Source organism: Gouania willdenowi, chromosome 16, assembly GCF_900634775.1.
Source record: "Gouania willdenowi chromosome 16, fGouWil2.1, whole genome shotgun sequence".
Lineage (NCBI taxonomy): Eukaryota > Metazoa > Chordata > Actinopteri > Blenniiformes > Gobiesocidae > Gouania > Gouania willdenowi.
In genome coordinates, this window is record NC_041059.1 from 32,271,742 (window position 1) to 32,295,465 (window position 23,724).

The following is a 23,724-nucleotide window of genomic DNA, read 5'->3' on the forward strand; positions in this document are numbered from 1 at the left end:
GTGGGTAAGTGGGGATAAATATTTAGTTTAGTATATTATCCCCCAACTCACAAACTTCATTCTCTGTCATATTGATACATAAAAAGTAGGATATTTAAACTGCCTGCATCTAAAACCCATTCCAGACTAATGCTCTAGCACTTCAAATAATTTGACTAATACCGAGCACTCTTGCTGATTATTGTTCTCTGAGCCATTTCTAACATTCCACACAAAAATAAGTAATAAAGGTATGTGTGAAACACTCATATATCAGATCAATATCAGACAATACTCAGGGTTGAAAGTGAAAAATCTGTATCGTGACACCTCTAATAAAAAGCTCTAAATAATTCATCTGAGTGTGATATATGTATTGTACAGTATATTTACTGTAAATAGGATAAACATTCAAAACAAAAACATAAATAAACTCCTCATTTTACAATTATAACCAAATAACACATTGATGTTTTTGTGAAGATATAGGGAAATAGTAAAAGAAAAAGCACCATATAGTAACTAATGAAAAAGAACACTTTAAGAGGGGAAGTATCTAAAAGGTAAAAATGTAGAATGTGAAGCTTCTTGTGTTGTCTTCACCTGTCCAAATGAGCCCTTCCCAATCAGTGAGTCGATCTCATAGCGGTCCAGCCACTTTTCTCCATTTTTGACAATGTAGTCATAGTTGTCATCATCATAGCCATCATTGTAGACCTTTCTTTCTTTTTTAGTGCTGCTGTCCTCAGGAGGAACCTGCTGAGCCCTGCGTTTCTTCTTAGTGTAGTACACCTGTGGATGAACATCTCCACATCCTTTACATCTATACAGGTGTTACTGTTACACTTTATCTAATCACACAAAGTTTGTTAGGTATAGAAAGTTGGACGTATCAGTTGTCATACCTCATTGATGTGCTTGTAAGTTTTAATGAGGTCAACTGAGAGTTTCCTTAATGGGGCATTGGCAGGGTCTCTGAAGCTTGGGGGAATCCTCCGCTGCAGTATAGTCATATCCGACAGCATCTGCAGACAAACAATGCCTCTGTTTCTCTTGTTTGAATTAGCAACTTAGAATATATAGATATATATGTACGCATGTGCATATATACTGTACATATGTATCTATAGATGTATATTCACACGTACACACAAAGTGAGTGTTCTTTATGTAATGCTTTCAAAATACCACACAAAAACCTCAAAAATCAGAAAAAGAACAAAATACAAATACACAAAATCTTATATACAATATGTTCCTGTACTGCCTTCTGGAAGGGAGTGGCTTAAAAAGTTGATTTCCTGGATGGGAGGGAACCAGTCAGTGTATACATAGTCCAGGTCTGGGAGAGGACCTGTGCTGGTCTTACCTTCTGGTCCAAGTCCTGTGTGTGCTATGCCGCACAGCACAGCATAGCACATGGTTACACTGTGATGGAGAAAGGACTCTGTTGTTTACTGAGCAGCACAGCTTTTTTCATCACCAGGATATGAAGCCCACCACAGCTGTGTCATCCATAAACGTAAGAACTGTGTTGGTACGGTGGGAGGTGAAGTGATAGGTGAAGAGAACTGGAGTGAGCCTGTAGTGTTCAAGACCAAGGTAGAAGCGTTCCACCAGGGTTGGGGTCAATTGTAATCACTTCATTGATAATTAATTACAATTATGGCATAATTATAACTGTAATTGTATTTTTTTTTTAAATCTGTTGCTGTCGTAATTAAATTGTAATTAAGTTCAGATAATTGACTTTGTAATTATAATTGCATTGAATATTCAATAAAAATGCAAAACGCACAACCGGAGAACCTTGTTAAAGTTATATGTACAGTTCTACACATATGTAGTTAACAGTTATTAAAATGTGTTTCATATCAAGCTTTCCCACATTTTACCATTTGAAAAAATGAAGGGGTGTGCTGACACAAAAAGGCTCAGATGCCCACACTAAAAATATTAAAACCTATATTTTCATTGATTATAAAGCCTAACACAGTAACCATTAGATAGGAAAGAAATTAGATTATATTTATTTTTAGTGCATTTTACAGCTGATTTAGGATCTGTTTGCATTAGAGATGCTAAATAAAAGCTAACACAAGAGGAAGGTTAACTTTTATTAGGTTACCTAATTCAGGCTCAATAATTGTGACTAATTGTAACTGAACTTTAGTAATTGAGAATGTAATTGTAATTGACTTTCTGAGGATAAAAAACTATTGTAATGTACTTTCTCGTGTGATGTCTTTAATGTGTGTTTGTGCATGCCAAGCTTTCAATCAAATGCAGAGAAATGGCTAATGATAATTTGAGCATATTTTACTTAAAGAACAATATTTTCGTCATTATGATGAGATAAGAACTGTTCTAAGTACTACACTCCCAATCTAAAACTGATAACAGGATCAATAGGGACACCAAAAGGTCTGGATCTTGTATTTAGAATCTAACAGGTAGTTGGCCAGCCCAGTCCTTCCGACAAATTTAAAGAAACACATTGTGTAGTATTGCTGTTGGTCCTAAGCAGAGTAATAAAGAGGGTCGCATTAGGCATAGAATAAAAAGGAGAACAGGACTTGTTTAATGTTCAGGTTAGCTAGGCAAAGGGAAGACGGGAAAAGATGTACAAAAGGTCAGAGTGATGAAGGACAGGGAAACTAGTGAGAAGACCATGTTGAGAAGGTGGAAGGTGTGCTACCAAGAGCTGATGAGAAGAAGTAAAGGTTTATTGGTTCTACAGAACCAATAAAACAGCCCCACTAAGAGGTGGAGTGTGGTAATGCTGAAGGAAGTCAGGGGTGCCTGACATGTATGAGGAAAGTCAGACCGCAGTGAGCTGTGCAACCAGTGTGACAGAAACTTCTAAAATAGATGAGGATTTACACCAAAGACCATCCCTTAGCCTTTTTTTAGAGGAGTGAATTTCAAAGTCAGCAGACAGGAGGCCCCATGACAGCTTGCAGATGACATAGTGATCAGTCAGTAGAACAGGAACAAGGTCAAAAAGAACCTTCAGAAGTAGAGGTTTGCATCAGTGAGGAGAGAAATTAAGTCAAACAAGCTAACTGTGTGACAGCGAGACACTGATGATTCAGGGAAATCAGCTGGCTAATCCCAAGTTTCAAATGGGACTGTGACAAGGATGGAGAGTAAATATCTAATTATTGAATAAAATATTTAAAAACATGGCTCAGTATACAAGTAAAAATTACACTCCGAAGGCATTTTTAGGTCAACAAGTTGAAACATGAAAATTGCTATAAAAAATGCATTATTCTGCAACTTGGATAGTGACAACAGCATAATTTGAATATATTGCAGAACAAGCTTTCCAGAACAAGGTTAATTCATGTTTACATTTAGTAAAATGTGATACTAAAGGACACCACATAATAACCAAAACTCAATAGATCTTCTGTCATGGGTGCTTCTTCCCTTGTGTGTTTGCTCCTGTACTCCTTCTGGCTTTTGTCTTGCAGGTCCATGGGACCCTCAGTGTGGAGTTACAGAGTCTCAACAACTCTATCTCCACCCTTTCCTCTGCACACACCCAACACAGCATAACGTGGATGGCTGTTCATCATAGGAATGGGATCCACACAAGGTTCCTGCTGCTTAACAGAAGGTTTTCCTTGCCGCCATGATGAATTCATGTTGGGTGTGGGATACATATGTATGTGTATATACGTATATATGCATATGTGTGTATCCATAAAATGAAGAGTCCGTCCTTAAGACTGCTCTACTGTAAAGTGTCTTGAGATACCATTGGTTATGATTTGGCGCTATACAAATAAAGATTGATTGATTGATTGATTGAAGTAAACATGACTTAGACATCGGTCAGGTGCATTAAGGAAACACGTTGAAAAGACTTGTGTTGTGATGATCCATCCAACCACGGTACAATGCATAGTTTCTGGAATGGATTTTCATCTTTTTAAAACGACTCTGAGATCATTCCCAGAGATCACTGCTACCCTGCAGTAGTGCTGCCATTACCTGCTGCTGTTCGGCCATGGAGTGGATGGAGCTGAAGGAGGGGTGTGTATGTGTGTGCTGGCTGGTCATGGCTGGCTCAGCGAGGGAGTCCCGGGCAGTGGAGGTGGAGGCGGAGGAGGAGGAGGAGGTGGAGGAGGAGGAGCAGGAGGTGGGAGGACATCCTGAGCCGTTTCCACCTAAACGAGAAGAAGACCATCATTAAAAATAAAGAATCATGTCTGAGCCGTATAAAACCAGGGGCCCCACACTGCAGGACCACAACCTAGGAAGTATTTCATCTCCACTTTATCATTTTGGAATGTCTTTTTTTTTATGTCAACATGCATCTAGTTATCCTTCAAGATGCATGTTCATGGTATACTAAGGCTGGGCAAAGAAATCAATTTATCGAATTTGTAGGTAAAAACGATTTTTATTTTGCAAATTCCGTCCATGTGGGTTACCATAGCTCGATGTGAGCCAGCCCTCTTTGTTTACATTTGTTTACCCTTTGAGTAGACTATATGTGTGCCACAGGTTTTTGTTTAATTTTTTATATGCACTATGCTGAGATGCTAAGGGAATTCCAGTTTTTTTTTTAATTGTAATGTCATATGTTATAAAATATGTAGTTATCTGATGTATTAATCAGAAAATTTAAGCTACTGTGAAGGAGCTGTTACACTTTTGCTTAAACTTGGGTTAAAGCTTGAAATTGTTGAATGAGAGCCTCATTTACTTTTTATTTTGAGATTGTTCTATGCATTTATACATTAATGCAAATTGTCAAACTGACAGCAAAAGTATAAAAGATTACTGTGCATGGTCTGCAGAGTCTACTAGTGCTCAGACTAGTGATAAAATTTGCTACTATGATCATAACCAGGCATACAAAACAAGCTCAGGAGAACATGTGACCATTACAACTTTAACAGACCACATTTTGTGGAGAGTTCCAAAATGTGGGGACGATCTGCCAATTGACAACCTCTGTTTGTGCAGGACCAACTGGGGGCTGGATTATTTTACAGGATTAGACAACCCACAAAACATATCTGAGAACTAAAGTTTTGATTTGATTTGATTTCATTTTATTTCGAACATCAAACCAACATTGAATTGAAATATCACATATTATTTAAAAAAGAAGCATTAAAAGGTAAAAGAAAAGTAAATAAGAATAGGTAACATTTCTAATAGACAGTAGGAAAAACGTTTTTGTTCTTACTATTCTTATTTTGTAGAGATGCCACTGAGTGCCTAGAAAGGAAAAAAATCCTTTTGTCCTGAAATTACCAATCGCTTTATGCAATTTTTGCAAACTATGTAAAAAGGGGATTGGAGGCCTATAAAGGCTTGAGGCTTTGAGTCTCACCCATCAGGCCAGCTGGCTCACTGCCAGTGTACTTTAAATAGCTCTGCACCCTGCACTCAGACCACCTGTTGATAGCTCCGTGGCACACAAATGTTTTAGCGTCATGTGCCATGTCAAAATGTTTGATAGGAAAAGCATCAAGGACCCTTTGCTTTCAGGAAGCCACCCACACAAGCAAGGAATACAAGTTTAAATTACCTGACAAAAGAAGAATCAGGGCTTTCACCTTTTTATTGTCATATATGTTTTTTTTAGACATATACAAATTTGTTCTCTGCATGTGACCCATCCCTGGGGGGCAGAGGGCAGTTGGGGGTTAAGGGACTTGCTCAACACCCCGCAGTGTTGGTCTAGGTGAGTCTTGAACCGGCAACCCTCCATTTACAAGCCCGCTGGCCTTAACCACTAGGACACCACTCCCCAGAAATGCAGAGGACACCTGACAATAGCACCTTTAGAGCAGGTTGGAGAACCCTGCACTAAGTAGACTGAAGGAATAAAAAAAAAATACAAACACAAGTGAAAATGTATTTAAAAAAGAATAAGCAGGAAACCAGTTAAATTAAGTCATTATTGTACTGTATGCCTCGCAAGTCGAACATGTCATTGAACCTAAAGTGGCATAAAACTGATATACAGTAAATACCTTAATTAGATGGCTAGTGCTACACTACTCACAAATAAAATAATCGAGATTTGTCTTTCAGAGCAAATATTTTTATTAGATTATTTTCCCATTTCAACTTTCAAAAAAAAATATTTGGAAGTTAGAAGCTTTGTTTGGTTCTTATTCTAGAGTTACTTCTGTATCCACAGAAACAACCACGGTTGATGCCTTCTTTTCACTTCTGTCCATGAGAAAGATGCTTATCTCAGCATCTATAAAATGGTTCAAAAATGCATGTCTGTCTTTAATACATGAACCAAGAATGGCATTGAGCAACATTTGAACGTTACGCTGTCAGAAAACACTTCGACTTCCACACGCAGTCTTTTTATGCTACAAATGTAGTTAGAAGGGGTTCCTACTTCCTTGAGCTCACATCTCTGAGGTAAGGCTGGTGAATATGTACTTAGAGGTTATGGCCACATCTCCTATCTATGAGAGCAGAAGATGAAGGTAAGCGTAAATTTTTAATTTTTGTTGTCATACCTAGAAGGCACAATATTTCTGTTGTAATTATATTTGCAAATAAATGTTGACATTGACTTTCTAAGATATGTTTGTACTCCCATTTTGATGATGCTTAGTTGTCCAGTTTAACCTGTTATTATTCTAGTCGCTAACAGGTTAAATATGCAAGACAAACAATGTCAAATCTAAAAAAAAATGGTGGAAAGTAAAAGAATGAGATTTTAAAATTGGTTAATTTATTCTGGGGTGATCGTGGCTCAGTGGTAGAGTGGGTCATCCAGTAATTGAAGGGTTTGGGGTTCAAATCCTGCTCTATCCAGGTCGTCGTTGTTGTGTCCTTGGGCAAGGCACTTTACCCACATTGCCTCATATGAATGGGTATGAATTGTGCATGAATGTTGGTGGTGGCCAGAGGGACCGTAGGTGCAAAATGGCAGCCACGCCTCTGTCAGTCTGCCGCAGAGCAGCTGTGGCTACATTGTAGCCTGTGTCAGTGACTGGTATAAATGAATAATGGTTTCTGTAACACGCTTTGTGTCCTCGAAAAGAGCTATATAAATGTAAGCTATTATAAAACTTTAGTGTTGCCAAATATTTTTAACACCATGACCAAGTATTTAATCTCATATACTTACTTTTTACTAAACATAAAATTAACAATTATTATGTTTAAGAAAATAAGGATGGAATTATAATCAAATTTAATTTTACATACTGAGTTAAATTGCCTGTCATTGCCCGATCTCGTTCGATCTCGGAAGCTAAGCAGGTCTGGGCCTGGTTAGTAGTTGGAAGGGGGACCACTGAGAATTCCAGGTGTCACAGTGGGGGACAGTCACCCCAGTGGTATCTGTCATTGTGCCCTTGGGCAAGACACTTCACCCGCATTGCCTAGAATGAATGTAGTGTTTGAGTGAGTATTGGTGGTGGTCTGAGGGACCGATGGTGCACTATGGCAGCCTCGCTTTTGTCAGTCTGCCCCAGGGCAGCTGTGGCTACAATAGTAGCTTATCACCTCTAAGTGTGGAGTGAAATAATAATGCCTTAATTCTGTGAAATGCTTTGAGTGTCTATGATAAAGTGCCATATAAAATCCAATGCATTATCATAACCAAAAACTATACATGTAACTATGGTATTTTGCCTCAAATAAATTTTGCACAAAAAGCAAGTAAAGAGGTTTGGTAAAATATTTTTGCATTGTAACAAGGAAGAAAGTGTAAATTCTTCTAATGTCAAACAGTTTATTTTACCAGTGAGTCTTGTTTGGTGGTACAAGCAACATGTCCAAGCTATCCCACGTGTCCAATAATGGGTTCAAGAGGTAGTCTGTGATAAAGCCACTCTGTGAAGGAGAGCGTTCACTCCTAGACTGTGGAAAGATGAAACTTCCACTGGTCGCAGAATCTCATCTCTCTATTTCTCTGAATTGAGATTGCCTCCAATGATGACAAGTCTTGTTTTTCCAGTGAGGAAGAAACTGCTCCATGCCATACCAGTGCTCCACCAAAAGATGTTCCTCTATGAGTGCAGCAGTAAGCCTTTTCTGCCTCTTCTCCACACTGTAACCATATGCTCCAAATGCCATGGGCAGGATCTGGGGTCTTAGCTGAACGTAACGTCATTACATGTTTAGGTGCTAGCGCAGTCAGTAACGACAGCAAATGAAGCTGTTTGGCATTGGCATATATGTGCATGTGATTGGTTGTCACCCTGATACTGCCATTTCAAAAGGTGTGGTGACTTCCGCACGCAAGGAAAGTTGTTAATTGTAATCACTATATTTTATCTTTTCAACATCAAAATGATCAAATGTTTAGATTTTGAACATCCGCCAACTGAAATTGCAATTTTAAAGATTGTTCTGATCTCTACTATAACTTATTGATATTGTCAAAGGTTTGGCGTATTGCACTGTTGAATGTAGAGTCCCATAGACAGATGTATATAAGTGTTTTTACTTCTTGTGTTTATAACCAGGCAAAGAGGACAGTGATTGGCTTGACACCAGTTTTGTCGTAGTTTGTTGCCAGTATTCCCTGTGACATCACCTCACCCTGCCAGACATCCAATTTTAGCTGGATTAGGATCTTTCTGTGTAAACTCGAAAATAAACATCCACACCCGTGAAAACACCAGAAATGTGTCGAGAACACACGGCCGCAGAGTTTTTGGAGGCAAGCACAAGAAATCACGGTAAGAATAAAGTAAAAACACTTCTATGCATTGTTTCGAAACTTTTCCAAAAATGTCAAAAAGAGATAATTCACAGTAGAGATTATAATATCTCCATTTACAAAAGCTTTAGAAGCACTACATTACACTTCTCTCTAACATGGCTTTTCTATCCAAGATGCAGAAGATACAGACCATAAGACGAGAGCTTTGTTCAGAGCTACAGACTCACACTAAAACTGTCAGTCATTAGAAGGGAGAGCTCCCCAATGTTCCAGTTTTTCTCTCTTTGTGTATGTGTGCGTGTCTGCATACACGTGGAGATTAGACCAAAAAGATGCACACCATTCGCGGCTGTGCCTCTGCATGCAACGGACACTTAACTGACACGTCCTGCTCCACAAATGATGGAGTAGCATGTGTGTTAACTGTTTACACTGAGTGCATGTAGTGTCTAAATGTATTTGTTATTTGACAAGTGTATAACAACGAGCTGTGTGTCAGGGACTGAAAAATTAAAAAAATGTTCTTTGCCACTCACCCCCTCCCTCCCGCAGGTTCCAGGTTGGTCAGCATCACTGTGAGATAAAGAGCACTAACCAGGGGGTGAGGGGGCAAAAACAAAAGCTGTGCATTTGCATTACCCCGACCCCCTAGCAATGGTTGTCAACAGTTGTGTTTGGGAGCCCTTGGCTTTAGTGTACTAATCGGGAAAAGAAATGTAACTAAACTCCAATGTTCTCCATATAGTTAACTCTGAAACATCCTCATAATGAGCGCACTGTGGCTTAGTGGTTAGCAGGTCCGCCTTACAGCAAGAAGGTCCTGTGGTGGACACTTGCTGTGTGAAGTTTGCATGTTCTCCCCGTGCTGCGTGGGCTTCCTCCAACATTCCAAAAACATGACTGTTAGGTTAATTGGAGTCTCCAAAATGCCTGTAGAAGTGAATCTGAGTGTGAGTGGCTGTCTATGTATGTGTTGCCCTGCGATGGACTGGCACCCTGTCTAGGGTGTACCCCCGCCTAGCGCCCAGTGTGAGCCGGAGAGAGGCACCGGCAGAACCCTACGACCCTGAAAGGAACAAGCAGGTCTGAAAATCGGTGGGTGGACATCTTCATAACGCCTGTTTTAAATGATTCACATCCACATTTAATACCTTTGCCTTCAGTTTCATTTTTAGTAGCTACACTCATCTTCTATCGGATGAGCAGATGCTACCAACAGTGAAACAGCTCCGATGAGGCCATTAAACAATGGATTACAGCTGAAATGGAGTATTTCTAAGGTCAGAACAAGAGTCAAAGGGAAGCGAAAAGGAAAGAAAACTTTTATAAATTTCACTGCCATGTGCTATAAACCAAGGCAAATATATAAATGGTGAGAAGCATCCATCTTTGTGAACAGGTACAGCCACATTGAAAAAACACAGTTTACTGAAGTAGCGAGCCACAACTCCTTATCAGAATAGCTGCTTAAGTAGCCATGTTTACTTCCCCGTGCAGCTGATTGGCCAAAACCAAAAACAAAAACTTGTGAAAAGCCAAAGTAGTTGCTATGCCGATATATTAATCAGCTGTGGATTTCCCCTCCCACAAAATGCAGAAGCTGCTCTGCAGGGATGTCCTCCACAACCACCAGAAAGTTTACTGTTTTAAATCCGCGATACTGCTATTTAAAGCATGGAGTGTTTCTTCAACTTGCATTATGTGCAAAAATAAATAAGGAAGTCGCTACTTTTTCTGAAAAAAAGGTTTTTCTCGGTGTGTGTCAGGCCGATTTGTTCCTGGTTTCACCAAGGCACATCAGTATATTTATGTGTGCATGTGTGTCTGTATGCATCCATATGTAATTTCATTTAAACAATTAAGTTTTTGGACAGTGGAAGGAAGACACAAAGAGAAAACCTACACAGTCATGGGGAGAACATGCAAACACACTTAAAGGTCCCAGGCTGGGAAGGAATCCACTATCACAATGCTGCTAAATGAGTGATTTAATGCAATTTAAAGTTGACATCTATCTTGATCTCATACACCTACTATACATTGTCTTTATCTTGTAATTGACAGAATGCCATTCAGTCACATTTCTATTACAGAGACAGACAAGCTCTTCACAGATGCAACGTGATCCGAAACAATGTACACCCCAGTGAGCCTCTGTGTTCATTTTATTTAAATTGTGCTAAATCCAACAGATAACTATTGAAAACAATTGTCTTTAATCAACATGCTTTTTTACATGAATCAATGAGAATTGAGTCATAATATAAATCGACAATCCAAAGTCTCATTATTTACCTTTTTAAATTTTAGGGCTTTAGTGGACACAGTAACAGCATCAGGTTTTGGTTTACAAAGGGACACAACATGCTGTGAAACTGAGAATATCAGCCTGAGAAATCAATCTTTCTTTTAGGGACCAAGGAACACTTCCAGCACCTTCTGAATCTGGAATTCTCTGTCCTGCAATGCAATTGGCTGAGGACCCTTCTTTCTCAGACATCTGATTTGCTGTTGGTATCTAAGGGCTGCCTGCCCAGCACTCTATAAATAAACCCAACGCTGTCTCAGCAACCAGGCTACAATACTCATTAGCCATGACTCTCTCCTCTCCTCTTAGGCGAGTGGCTTCCAATAGCAGACCCAGCTCTCAGTAACTCATGTTTTCTCCCCTAGCAACTCAACCCACCCTGCCAGCCACCATCGCCTTTCTGATGTGCATTTTGATCCTCAAGTCATCCTATGCTCTGGTTTAGGTTGGATAATGGTTCAGTGTGTCTCTGGAAGACATGACTCAAAGCGTGAGGGGGAGTGGATCAGCATGACCAGGCTGTGACAAGTAAAAAAATGTAGGCACGAGGTACAGAAAGAAGGTCGTTCCAAATGCATGTAATTATGCTCAATTTTCCCACCACTGTGCCAGGTGAATAAAACAAAACTAAAGTTGATTAACAAAAGTGGAATTGTGTGGTTTATAACACTTGGATCTGAGGTGAATACCCATGGACACACACAGAAGTAAAGAGGACATACCCAAAACACCAACAAAGGAGTAATGCTTTGCGATATAACGATATTTATCCTAGTGCGACATAAAAATGTCTACCACGCGATATAACCCTCTATCGTATATATCGCTAATTTAATGTGTGTGGTCTTAGTCCCACTCTGTTGCTAAAACATCATGAAGCAGGCTAATCTATACTCACAGCAACGTTGCTACTTTGCAGTAGCATGTTTTCATCACCCAGAGATACTAGTTTTAAGTTTACAGCACTGACGTGACTGAAGCAGGTCCACCTTGTGTGCGCCACCATCAGCCACTGAAGTCGGCGGCCACTATCAGCCAAATCCCAGCCTAATTCTACATAATTTAACACTGATGGGGCCATGCTCGGATATGAGCTTTAAAGCAGAACTAAGTGACTTGCGCTTAGTGCTCCCCATAAAGGTCCCTTTTGGTTATGTCACTGTCGTAAAAAACTTTCACCTCTGCCCCTCGCTGCCTGCCCTACCCCACAGCTACATGCGCACCTTTGCTCTCCCAAGACGGTAGCACCGATCACTGAAAAATCCTAATACAACAGTGACACTAAGGGTGCTTTCACACATATAGTCCCATGTGACCATGTGAACAGTATGAGGAAGAGAGACAAGTAAAATAAATGAATGATGTGGGAGTAATACGGAAGGGAGTGTGGAAGTGTGTGTGATGTGTTTGTTTGTGTGCTGGCAAAGCGGCTCTGAAAATGGATGGACGGACAGACAAATACTGTAGATAGATAGATAGATGGATGGATATTTGTGTGTGTGCTGCCTGATGGAGCGCTGGGTTGTGAGTGTGTGTGCGTGCCTGTTGCCGCGATGACAGTGTTGTGTGTGATTGCTGTGTGCTGCTGCTGAGCTGTCACTGCATGGAGTTGCTCCGTTCCTCGGACAAAGGTCTTCCCTGCCTTTGTCTCCGCCATTATATAAGTTTGAGAAAAGTTAATTTGTAGACAACTGTGTGCAACCATGGGGCTGGTCATAATCTAGCATTAGTTTGTATTGGGCTGCTGTAAAGCAGTACATCTTGCCACCGGGTCGGAGGCAGGAAAAGTTGCAAGTGCTGTTTTCTGGCTAGAGATAGCAAGGAGAGATAAAAGACCATCCAATCACCCCAAAAACACTTGTATTAACCTCGCTGGGACTACGAGAAGGATTTATTAAGGTGAAAAAATTACTTGGTTCTGCTTAAGTGTTTAGTTCAGTGTGACAAAGATGCCAAAAATGGATACTGTGGTATACAGAGGTGAAACACTGCTCACAAACTGTGTCACTACAGCCAATATGACTCTTGGCAAACTAGCTGCAAAAATGTCTCACAAATGGAAGTGTTAATTTATCTCCTGCTGCTCCAGAAGGACTTTTAAAGATTATAAACCTCTACTATCATATTTTCTTTGATGGAGCTTGCAAGTAAAATTCACTACAGGCCCCCTGGTGGCATTTCCACATACAAATTTACAAATCAGAACACATGTGACAACAGTATATGTAGCAAAAGTCACAAATATTCCTTCATTGAGAAGATTTTTAAAGGAGAAGTACCAGTTTTATTTATTATTTTGGTTTTACACAAACACTGATACTCTGTAATATTATCTGCACTAGACCATTAAACTGTGATGGAAATTATCCATATCTTGGTAAATTGTTGTGAATCTGCTCTTTTCTATATTGGGGGAAATTTACCAGCCTATGCAAAGTTATAACAAATAATAAAGCCTTATTATAAAAAATAAGTAGCCTTAGTCACAACTTTTGAAACAATATTTGGCAAAAGCTGCTGCAAAATCCGTCATTTTAGGCCTTAACAATCGCAGAAATTAGTCACAAAATCCTAAAGGTACTGAGAAATAGGAAATAGTCATGTTGTTAATTCATTTATAGAAACCATTTTTATTTTAAATATAATACAATATATAATGATAGCAATTTTCTATTCATTTAATGTCATTTTTAGGAAGAAATACTATATTGGGATATATATCATTATCAGGATAGAAATCTACCTCTATTGCGATATAAAATTTTCTCCATATCGCACAGCACTACAAAGGAGGACAGTTTTTATGACCTGACAAAGCCAGAATAAACACAGGGAAAAAAATAGCAAAGCCATAAGATAATACAACTCTGACAAAAAGACTTAAGGGTTGCATTGTATATTAAAAATGCAACAACTTGTGTCTTTAAACATGTTACAGTATTATAGGCTGTCATACAGCTTAGTTACAGTCAGTGTCTCAATAATTATAAATGCAATATACTTTGCTGAAAATATCAATCCCCAAAACATAAAATCCATGCTTCAGTATTATTAGTATTCATATTTTTACATTCGAAAACATTTTTTCTGCACAAACCTACTCTTAAACTAGCAGCTGTTTTCAGACATTAGCACACATTAACAGAGGCTAACTAAACTATTGAATACAGCCTGTCTCCTACTTTTTGACCTTTTATGTCCAACAATGTGTCGCTGTTTGTTGGAAGCTCCTCATACAACACAGTCTGCTCTGTTACCAGACGGAGCAGCTAACTCTACCCATAAACCCTCCAAACGCCACCAAAATGTAGCCTACAAGCGCATCCTGCAGACACTAACCAACCTGGCAACACAACTTCTTTATCCACTGCTCTGTTTTCATACATTTCTCACCAACATTCATGCCTTATATAACTGTATTGGAAATTATGATGTCTATTTATTGTTCAATCATTAATTTTGATAAATGACATTAATTTATTTTATTTTCACAATTAGATAAGATAAAAAAAACTAGGCATCATCTTAAAAGGAGAACAAAAGAGCATCTTGGCTTTAAAAACCCAACTGTCTGGCACAATGCCTGATTCCCTACATGAAAGGTTTAAAAAGGGAATCAAAATGTTGCTGTTATCTACTTTTAACACTAATAATGACCTGCTTTCCCACATTAGCAAATTCTTTTAAAAGTAACATTTCATAGATTTGTGATGCAATTTGATCTGGTTAGGTATGGATTACAAATTAACTGTCTCTTATGTTTTTTTTATGTTTTGGCACATAGTACGGTTATCTTAATACTGTGAACCCCTGTCACTGATCGGCTATGGCTAAGCAATGTTAATGGTTTAAGCTCCATGCTACTTCATGGTGGAACTGTGTTTGTTGCTTTGTCACTTGGTTTGGTTTGCAATTCCATCTGGAGAAATGTATTATTGTAACTTTTGGTGTGTGTAATGCTATTTGAGTTTTGGCTAAGCTCTAGCCTAGGGCTGAGCGATATATCGAGATTCAAGATATATCGAGTTTTCTATTTTGGTGATATAGAAAATTACAATATTGCCAATATCAATACATGTATTTATATTTTTATAGCTCATTTTGTATCAAAATATCTGTTTTAAGAGTCACTGCTTTCAATACTTCTCAGAACAGCATGAAAAGTACAGTTAGATGGATTTCTGAGTGCATTCTAACTCAGACCGTCCCCTAAACAAGCCACACTACAGAACTCACTCACACGTGCTGTCCCTTAGAGGAGAAAAAGGTAAAAGTGGCAATATTGTGCATCTGTTTATTAATAAATGTGCCTGTGTGACATTTTTTATCAGCAATTTTAACCCAGAATTTACTTTCTGGTAAGACTTTATTTTAATTAAAATAACCAAAATTTATATCGTATATCAGCATTCAGAAAAAAAATATTGAGATATGAGTTTTGGACCATATCATCTAGCCCTAGTCTGGCCTTACTTTAATACCAGTGCTTGGTTTTGTTTGCCAGACTTTGCACTGCGAGGCAGGTTTGCTCATTAAAAGATCATTTTAAAACTGAACTCTATTTAAAAGAGCCACGTACAATAATTGATCAAAACATATCTGTACAAACATTAAAAAAACTTTCTTTAATACTTAAATTTAAAATGAAAAAATACATAGCAAAACATAAAGGTGAAAACAAAACAAAAAAAACCTGAGCATGTGGAATGATTACATACGCAGGCTTTGAATAATTAGATAAACAAATAGTAATAGCACATTTGATTCAACATTGATTCATCTTAGTGTAAATGACAGTGGGCTCAAAGGTTTTTAAATACTGCCAATTCTAATGTTTACTAGAGATCTGAGGATTTACTGTATTATAAATTATGGTCACAATCCTGTTCAACAAATAAGTTGTTCTGTTCTTTCTGGTGGACTTGGTGCCTGTAATGAACTATCTAATTATAGTGCTATGTGCCAGTAATAACTGGAAAATCATTATTGTGCATTCTAAACTAAACAAGTTCCTTTTTAGTACATTCTTTATGTTAGGTAAAGAGCTCTTAGGCTTTTCACTTACTTGGTCTGGCACCTGCAAGCACAACTCCAGGACACTACCAGCATGGCTGAAAAGTTGGATTTCTGGCTCAAGTCGGAGCAAATTCCCCATTTTTGTACAGTAAGAGTCTCAGAGCCATTAACACTGGACATCATTGTTTTGCGTTAGTTACAAATAAACCAGACCACACCACGCCTTAAGAAATAAATATTAGCCTAAATGATTATTGTAAAAGATAAATTAGGCAGTGCATTTCAGGATGATCGTTCCTTAGCACAGTACAGGTGGAGTGTGTGTAGAATAATCGTTATCGTAAGGACAAACAGTCAATAAATGTGGTGTTATAGGTCTCACATCACAAATGATAAATAGAAGCGTCGTAATCAGGTATAAGAACATTGTAATGGAACCAAATTATGAAACCAGTCCAAATGGATATATTTCAGCTAATTCAGAGCTACCCACCCTTCTACTGCGTTCCTTTGAAGAATAAAATCTAATTCAACATGGTCATTACCACAGTAACCTCAGCATCTTAATCCATGCTATGCTAGCTCAGCTATCTGTTAAACTGTGACACAGTATTTGTAGCAAACACACACAAATAAATGTAAAACAGTGCAATAAGATACTAAAACGTTTTTTCCTCCATTTTCTATTTTTTCTCAAATGCTAGAACGGGCTGCACGGGTGTGACCATTTTCATCACATTTGCTAATGATAATCCTTCTGCATGAGGATGTTGAAAAAAAAAGGGAAAACAACTATTACTGTTAATTGTCCTACACAAGTCCCCGTCCGTTGTTGGGACAATGCTTCATGGGGGTTGTAGTTCTAATACACACTGAATGAGTCTTCTGCGGCTCCGGACGCGTCTGCCGCACAAAACGTTCCGCAGGTTTTCAGGATCAAAAAATGTCTCCATTCGCTTCATATGCACGACACATCCAACTCGGTGAGTTTCACTGCCTGCTGAAGCAAGGAGCTGCGCTCCTTTGCTGCTCTCATAAACATAAACCACCAGTAAAAAAGCCAGTGTGATGAGCGCTAACGTTATCCTAGCTCAGTGCTACAGAGAGAAATTTTACCTGCTACTACCACCTCCTCGCTGATTCTCCTCCACGCCAAATCCTTCCTAGTCTGGTCCCGTTATAAAGGCCGTGTCATACATCTCCAGGTGGACACACACAGCTTCTACTCCGTGGTTGAATGGGTGAACAGACTGGTGTCCGTGTTGATGGCCTGACGTCAGCTTGAACAAAGACTTTCGTCATGTAAAACAGTCGCAGGAATTCAATATTTTCAACTCTTGTGAATGTGCAAATATGACAAAAAATCGTGAGCGAGCCTGCACGGCCAACGCACTTGACATGCGGATCGGACCGCACCGCCGCACAGGCAACATTTCGCCTCTGGGACATGTCTATCCATTGACTTTGTACGTAATCTGGATGCACAAACATTTCGTGACGCATCCGGTGTGAATGCAGCATTAGTGTATACTGTTCATTTAACAACTAAAAATCTACATTTCCTGGTAAACAACCCTACATCACGGAACTTTACCTGGAAAGCACGACCTTACAATTTTTTCTACAGTCTGTTACGAACTACATCGGCTCACAATATTAACGGACATTCATTACAAGAATTACGGAGAGACACATTTCCTGCACATTGCACACCTGGCATCAAAGGGACAGTTCCTGCCGCTGTCACCAAACAACTTTGTAAGTGAACAAGGACATACAGAGAGAAAAATAAATAAATATGAACATTGCCTCCTGTGTTGCAAATGAGGAGCTGCTGTTTATCAAATTTAGTCAGTTAATTATGCTTCACAACTGAAATGTTAAGTGGCTACTAAAGTGAAGGACTAAAGAGAAGTAGTTTCTAGAAACAAGAGCTCGGCTACGTTTGGCTCCTTAAAGATGGGAAATCAGTGACTCTACTTGTAGGACAGGAAGAAATCCAGTAAATGTTAGTATTTGTATTATTTACCAGCACTTTTAGATTTTTTGCAATTGTAAAATGTGTTATAAATAAAATGTATTATTAAGACCTGACACGCCCCCTGCTGGTATTCCCTTTGTCATTTGTTTTTTGGAGGGTGACATAATACAGGTGAACAGGGTGAAATAAAAGAATGAAATAACAGAACAGAATCAAATTAATGTTATTTGTGAAAACATGGGGAAGATTTTTTTTGTTCAGATTTCTGTAAATGTTAACTTGCTTCATTTAAATATTGAAACAAACAATTCCTACAAATGTGTAAATTATTTGTCTTACTGAGTCAATTTGTCACCAGTCACCCATACTTGTTCATTTACATTGTTTGTGTTCAGCACTGACTGCTGTATATTAGAAACATTCAATAGTGTTTAATGCTCATCAAAAACCAATGCTCTTTAACAACATACTGAATTTCTGATCTATATCAGATGAGTTTCAACAATAAACATGGTTACCAACTGTCCACCTGGTAGTGCCATTAAAGCAGTGCTAGCAATAGTGCTAGCATACAGCCCGTCTCCTCTCTACTACAGGCCATTTGGACACTTAATTAAGCCACAAATATAAGTCCACATATATATGTCCATATCATCCATTCTTTTGTGTCATGTCAACAATATGTTTTGTGTCTAAATCTGACAAACTCCTACAGATGGTGGCCATGCTTGTGTTTTCTCACTGAGCCACACTTTCACTTCTTCAGTAGGGGTGGGACCCTCTGAGTACCTCACAATACGATACGCGATACAAAGCTCATGATAACTATTATCTCACAATACTGCATTTATCGATATATTGGTCAGAAAACAATATACAATAATCTATGACATAAGAAAAAAAAAGATCAAGTGAAAAACCAACAACTAAGGTCAGGAGGTGGGTATAGACTATAAAGGAACAATCCTGTTGATGAAATGTACTTTTTTTAATGTATAATAGCACTGTTTGCAAATATTATGAACTGTATTGTTTTATGCTTTTTGTACAGTGTTTTATAATTGTCTGTCTTGGGGACTGCTGATGGATATTAGCTACAGGAGCTAAAATCTGGTACAAAGCATCTTTTCATATGCTGATTAATGCTAATGTACATGGTCCCTGTCAAATAAATGAAATACATCAAATCAAAAATACAATTTTTATTTTATATGTCTGAAAGACAATAAAATGAAAAAGTGTCCTATGAACAGCGACACAATTTTAGTGCAACATTTCTGTGAATAATTGTCAACATACCAATGTAAACAAATAAGTATCTCCAATAGTGCTTTCTGTAAACAAAAAAAAAAGTCTTTCTTACCAGTGACACCGTTATAGTGCAATATTCCAGTAAACAATATATTGGTTCCAACAAACAGTCACAACATTTTCTGCACATTTAAGTGAAAAAGCAGAAAAGCAAAAATATTGCAATATATCGCCGTATTGAGATATTGTCACACTCCTATTCTTCAGTGGATCAATCAAATGATGGAATAATGAGCGTTTCTATCACCAGAACATTCAAGTTACTGTAAGTGAACAGCATTACTTTTGGCATTTCATGACTAATGCATCACTTTTTAAATCCAGTAATTTAAATACTACTATATTATCTTTGGTGGGCTTCTTTCTTTACTCAGCCAAACACCCCTGACTGGTAACAACTGTGCTAAAGCATGGCACAGATGACCTAGTCTGAGTACGCCCTAAAACAAATCCCTTCACGTGGACATATTTACACAATTTCTCTTTTTTCCAGGACAAAGACAAGAATATTTCAATCTTAGCACAAATGTCATTTCTATTGCCACAATTCTAATTTGTGAAATTTTGACAAAGTTAGGAGAAAAAGGAGACCCAATGGACACACACATTCAAATGTATTAAAGCATTTCAATTCAAACAACAGCAAATCAATATTAACAGATGGACTGTTAACCAGTGACAGTATGACTGGGAAACTGCACGCTATGTAATAAGAAACACGCAGCCTAATTTTACAAAGGAGTCACCTGATTTAAAGGGCAGCTAACTACCGGTAGCATGAATACCTCAACCAGACAGCATATGGCCAATGAAACATGAAACCTGTAATGTATCAATGATAACGATGTGTTATGATTGTAAACTTATGGAAACTGTTAAAGTGATCAATAGTGTGATTTATTCTCTATAGAGTAACATATAAAATATAGGCTATAACAGCAATAGTTGGAGCAGGGGGAGGATTATTTTTAAAGTAATGCAAATGTTGCTTTTTACAGTAATATAAAAATAAATAACTAGTTACTAGACTTTGGTGCACGTGATAGAAGGGAGACCAACAACACTCTTCTCTAGGACTAGGATCATGTTAATGAACAATCCATTTATTTTCTGACCTGCTTTTGCTCCTTTTTCAGGAACATGGAAGCGTGCCAGAGCCTAGGGCTGGGCGATATGGACCCAAACTCATATCTCAATATTATTTCTCAAAGTGGTGATATAGGATATAAATCTTGATAGTTTTAATTCAAATAATGTCTGACCAGGAAGACAATTCTGGGTTAAATTTGCTGATGCAAAATGCCACACAGACACATTTATTAACAAACAGTTGCACAATATGTGCCACCTTTGGCTTTTTCTCATATAAAGGACAGCAAGTGGGGGTGCGATCTGTAGTGTGGCTTGTTTAGGCGAAGGTCTGGGTTAGAACCAGGGTTTGGGTCAATTTTTTTTTTAAATTACAATCACATCTTCAATTATCCATGTTCAATTATGATTAAATTGACCAGCACTTTTTCCAATTACAATTGTAATTACAATATTATTTCCCCCTGAAATATTATTTATCATCTAATTAGTTTATTACCTCTTGGTTACATTGTTAGGCTTCCTAATCAATGAAAGTATTGGTATTAAAATTTTCGATATGGTCGTATGAGCCTTTTTTTTCTGAGTATACCCCTAGATTTAAATTTTTCTTGAAATGGTAAAATGATCTTCAAGAAAAGTGACAGGTTAACGGGATAATAAAGGTGTCCCTATCCGATATTGATAATGGATATCGGTCCGATATCAGCCAAAAAACGAATATCGGATTTTATTGGACTGCATCTAAAATCACCGATATAAGCTCTCTGATAAGTTTTTGTCCCCGCTCTCAGTTGTTCCCACCATATACTGACAGTAAAAAATAACTGAAGTGAACTTGAATTGCTGGCTATTCACTTATAATTACTCTATGGTTAATTATTAATTAAGCAATTCCAATTATAATTGACCCCAAGCTAAAGCTCTTCCTAAACCATTCTTTGTGCCGTCACCTACAGCTTCATCTTCTACTCAACAACAGGTGGCTTCATCAATGTAGCAAACTCCCAGTGAGAGTGTACATATGACATATGAAACAGTCGCTCTGTTAGATCAGCACCTGTGGAAGACCCATGAGAGGCTCTCGTTAACATGGCGGATGAATAAAGGAGGCACAGGTACACTCACTCCACCCTGCTGAATGCTTTTCAACATCTAAATAAATCACAATCTCAATGTGAAAGTGTATTAAAAAAAAAAATGTCGTCCTTTCTAAAACCTTTTCTATTTCTGTTCAGATATATTTTTATTGGGAAGCATGTTCTCTAAACCAGATGTAATTATAGTTAGCCAACACCATCATGTCAGCATCAAGCAGAGAACGGTCTACGGGAACCAACAAGAGGTGGACTCTATGTCCTTTTTAAGAAGGAGAACAACAGTGGCTTATATCAGAGTTGGTTGGAATTAATCTCATTTAAAAGATTCACTGAACACAAACAAGAGGATGATTGGTAACAATTTTTCATAGGTTGTTTTAAGAATTCCATTGGAAACCACTTTGGCCCAGACCTTTATTCAACTCCAGAGCTTACAATTTTTCAAGAAAGTGTGGGCAATTCAAAATATTTTGGAGGAATTCATTTCTTTTAGTATCATCAGTAGGAAACTATCATTTGATTTAAAATTAGCATGAATTTGCATTGAGAAGTGGCTTGGTGCTGTAGCTGGTCTGTCAAGCAGTTATGAAAGGGGGCCAAGCCTTCCCGATCGACTCTGCCCCCAGGTTTCGTAAGTACGTTATGACGGATGACGGGCTTGTGGCGAGCGTCAGGACACAGGCCAACGTGCCATTTGCAGTGAACAGGTGGATATGAAGTTGTGGAAGAAGTGATTTAAAGTGTGAAAGTTACAGGCCAAAATGTATTTGCACCCATTATAGCGCCACCTAGTGCTGCACTTTTTGGTATGGGTGATCTGTGTGCTCTTCTATAGTTACCCTGTAAATTTCACAGCCCTCAACATATTACTTCTGCTGAAATAAAGGTTTGTTTATTTATATGTTATGTAGTAATAAGCCACGCCGACTTTGACCAATCACGATTAACATCAACAAACGGTCCCAGGAGCGACCCAAGGTCATACCCACCAAATTTGGTAAAAATCGGTTGTGCCATTTAGGAGATATACATTTCTCATAATTGCAGTGCCCCCTAGAGGCTTAATTTTTTCAAATTTGGTTCATACACCGACAGTCTCATGGCAACCAAGGATCTCAGATTTGGTGGTGTTAGCAATTATTTTGACCAATATATGCAACAGTTTGCGTTTTAATAGCTAGCTAGAGAACTTTACTTGTTAATATTTTGCGCATATTGTGCCTGAACAAAATTTTTTTGCAGGACTGTAGATCAGGTCCAAATGAAGACTCTACGTGCCAAGTTTCACGCTGATTGGACAAAACCCCAAGGAGGAGTTCGAAAAAGTAAGTTTTCCAGTTTTTGCGATTTTGCTCCAAAAAAAGTTCAGGTGGAAATGGGCGTGGCCTAGCCCAGGTGATTCGGTGCTATTCAAGGAATCAAGGTTTTGAATTTGCAACAAACATTGCCAAAACGTGTTGACCTTTGTTATAGCGCCACCTGCTGGCAGATATATGTGAATTTTTGCGTCCAAGGTCCCCTGGGGGTTTTGGACCCAACCACCATAGGGCACCGCCCTACCTTGCACGGTTTAGCCTGCAGCACCACTTTTACCCAAGGAAACATAATAAATATAATAAAAACCCTTGTGATTACAATAGGGTTCCTAGCACCGCTGGTCCTAGGAACCTTCCCTGGCCCCGCGGGCTTGGCCCCCTAATAATAATAATCGGAATGATTACAATAGGGTTCCTAGCACTGCTGGTCCTAGGAACTGCGTATGCTTACATACGCGGTTCCCTGGCCCCTAAATATAATAATAATAAAAATCCTTACGATTACAATAGGGTTCCTAGCACAGCTGGTCCTAGGAACCGCGTATGCTTACATACGGGGTTCGCTGTTCCCGCGGGCTTGGCCCCCTAACTATAACTATGTAGTAACAAATGTTCTACTGACTTAGCTGAAATTAGATCAAATTCTGCTGATAAATTTACACACTGCTTCAGCAAATCTGCTTATGCCTACTTTTGAATTAAAGTTTATGTTTAACACTTGACTCACGAGTCACGACAGAGCAGATTAGCCTGCCCACTGGCGACCTTTGATTCAAAGGTGAGTCTCCTGGAAACATACGACAGTGGATTTGAAGTATTCCACGTGTGAAAAAATTAGATCTCTTGAATCCTCTGATATTCCAACTAATAAATATAATGCTGGGATCCATGGTGGTTTTACTCATTGAACTAAACAGCAGATATATAATATCTGCTTTTTAGAGCTGAGATGG

At 38.5% G+C, this 23,724-nt stretch overlaps 1 protein-coding gene across 3 annotated transcripts in view; it reads right to left on the reverse strand.

Annotated features, from left to right (window-relative positions):
• dyrk1b (dual-specificity tyrosine-(Y)-phosphorylation regulated kinase 1B) overlaps nt 1–23,724 on the reverse strand; it is a 91,037-nt gene that overhangs the window by 18,980 nt on the left and 48,333 nt on the right. For all 3 annotated transcript variants that reach the window (XM_028471720.1, XM_028471719.1, XM_028471718.1), the window contains 3 exons: nt 3,982–4,157; nt 885–1,004; nt 583–771 (listed from right to left, as the gene is read on the reverse strand). In XM_028471720.1, the coding sequence (XP_028327521.1) occupies nt 583–771; nt 885–1,004; nt 3,982–4,050 (378 nt within the window). In that variant the 5' untranslated portion in view covers nt 4,051–4,157. The remainder of the gene's footprint in view (nt 1–582; nt 772–884; nt 1,005–3,981; nt 4,158–23,724) is intronic.